The 2,729-nt window shown below is 31.8% G+C and overlaps 1 protein-coding gene across 1 annotated transcript; it reads right to left on the minus strand.

Annotated features, from left to right (window-relative positions):
• On the minus strand, positions 1-2,359 carry LOC107621792 (two-component response regulator ARR17-like). The gene is made up of 5 exons (XM_016323790.2): positions 1,687-2,359; positions 862-938; positions 672-749; positions 423-493; positions 1-322 (listed from the first exon to the last, which is right to left on the minus strand). The coding sequence occupies exons 1-5, from the start codon at positions 1,832-1,834 to the stop codon at positions 235-237; spliced, it is 462 nt and encodes a 153-aa protein (XP_016179276.1). The 5' UTR covers positions 1,835-2,359; the 3' UTR covers positions 1-234.

Consider the following 2,729-nt stretch of genomic DNA (forward strand, 5'->3'; position numbering starts at 1 on the left):
TTCTCAGGCAAACAAATTGTTATATATAAGTAGGTTAATACAAGAGACTACACAGGATCTTCAAAACAATGATAATCATTCCTACACCTTAGCTAACCTAATTAGACAGCAACAAAATTCTAGTTAAGTCCTAAGTCCTAACTCCTAATGCGAGGGATTTTAGCATCATAGCCATAGATTTTTCCCGTTTTAGTACATTTGCTTATATTATCTTTGAAAAAACTACAATTTTACCTAATTCATTAACTGACATGTCAGTTTTTTCACATCAGATTGTTTGAGGGGCTTTAACATGAACATTTGAGCTCCTTCTTCCAAACACCTGCATCAAAACAGAGCAGAACATCCACCATTAAGATATTTAATTTGGTTATATATTAATAAATAGAGATTTTTGATATTTAGTTGTTGATGGGAATTACTGGTTAATCCGTGTTGGTATGTTCTCCGATGACATGATCACTACCGGAACCTCCTTCATGCTAGATGATTCCTGTTTCCAAAGAAAAATATAGTTTATTGTTTGCTTTTGTATTAGATATATATGACAGCAAGACGCTAGTAATAATGATGATGATGCCATATCACATTTTCAAAGAATGAATAGATGTGTTAGTTAGAATTTAAGGGCCTAAGTATGTACCAAAGCAACAACACTAAATAGTAAGTACCTTGATTTTCTTAAGTAGCTCATAGCCTGTCATCCCTGGCATGCAATAGTCTGTGATAACCAAATTAACTTTGGACCTCTACAAAGCAGAAATTAATCCAACTATTAGCCCCTCTAAGCAGCTATGTAACATGCAATCAGAGCTACAAAGCTTTGATTCATAATCAGGTAAACGAGAGAAGAAAACTTACTCCATTCATGGCGTTCTGCTCACTATCGGTCAAGCCCAAGAACTCCAATGCCCTTGGCCCATTTTCTGCAGTTGTAACTGAAAACACACAACACCAACAACTCATGAGCGAGCCCAAAAAGCCCATCCAAAATTGCATCCATTGTCATTGTAATATACTTTTCCTTTATTTTATAGTCGAGATTGAATTATCTACATCCAACTACTATTATTAGAATAAAATCGTTAAGAACCATTTTTTTTTAAATCAATATTGGTTAATATTTAACTTAATATTTTATTTTATATTATTTTAAATTTAATATTGAAAATTTAAAATGTTAACAAATATTAACTAAAGATAATAAATTTTATTAGTCATAGTACTGATAGTAGAACTCTTATTGAAAATCTAACTTCCTCAGTCTAACTTGGCTGAAGGCCTATGAAAAAAGTAGAGTCTCCAAGTCAAAAACTTTTTCATGCTCAAAACCTAAAACTCCAAATCACTAAATAAGAGACCAAGATAATTACTTCATTGACTAATCTCCATTTTTTTTGGTTGAAGGACTAGGTCTTGAACTCTTTATAATTAAAAGTCTTATACCCTTGATTTATTATAATTTTCTTTCTACCAAAAAGCTTGAATGTATTAATTTGTTTATCAAAATAGAATATTATTATAGAGGAAGCTTACATTAATTGTCCCAAATAAACAAATAAATAGGCATAGTTAAGGTGAAGCAAAAAATATTCTTTTTGTATGAGTAAGAAAAACGTGTAAAAGTAGTCAGTTTGAAAAAAGCAAAATGAAGGGACAGAATGGTAGAAAGAAAGGTATGTATACCTTTGCAAGAAGAGTTCCTAAGGAGCTTCTCAACGAGCTTGCGATCAATGAGGTTATCATCAACAGCAAGAACATGTGGGGCAGCAGCATTTTCCATGACCCAATTTGAAGAAGACCATGAGGAAGAAGATGAACCAGTAGAAGCCATGCTTGTATGTGGTGTGGTGTTGTTATTACACACAAAGAACTAGACTATTAAAAAGGGATTATTATTATTATTATTATTGTGTGACAAGACCTATGCATAAATGAAGAGAGGAAAGTCACAAGTCACAAGAGATGTATGAAGGTAGTATATATATACGTAGAGTGGAGAGTAAATGCAATATGAATTTGGAAGGTGGTTGGTGGGCGAGGAATTTTAGAACAGAGAGAAGAGAGAGATTGAGAGAAAGAGAATCAAGGAGTCACAGATATATCGTGATCCTTTTCGGGGTATCTGTGGATTTGATTCAGTCCCCCCACAATCACCAACCTCACACTGCACCACCTTCTATTCAAAACCAAAATCCTAATACTGCACTTTCTCTCTCTCTCTCTTTTCATTTATAGCTTCTCTCTCTTTCTTTTCCATTTATCTCTTTGACGGGATTTCAGCATCACCCTCTCCGAACAAGATCTCCCATTCATATGGTTTCTTCAAAACAATCAGATAATTATACCATGAATGATGAATACATAATCTCGTTTCTTTTCTTTGGTGTCTATATATAATCTCGTTTGAGGAGTGCTAAGCACCGTAATCTGTAGCTATTAATTAGTTATTAATAGTGTTTTTAATGGTGTGAAATTATATCTAATAATATAAAATTACTCATTTTTTTATGTTAGTTAAGTACTAACCAAATTTTAATAAAAGTGCTCGTGACTAAAATTTCTTATCTCGTTTTATTATATAGACTACAGCAACACATTTATAAGTTTTTCCTATTTACAAGGACATAATTATTTTTAAAAAAATATTAAAACGTTAGAATTTATCTAACATATTTTAAAAGAAACTATGCTAAATTTATTAATTCAATTTTTATAAAAAAAAATGA

The sequence above is a fragment of the Arachis ipaensis genome, chromosome B10 (assembly GCF_000816755.2).
Source record: "Arachis ipaensis cultivar K30076 chromosome B10, Araip1.1, whole genome shotgun sequence".
Taxonomy (NCBI): Eukaryota; Viridiplantae; Streptophyta; class Magnoliopsida; order Fabales; family Fabaceae; genus Arachis; species Arachis ipaensis.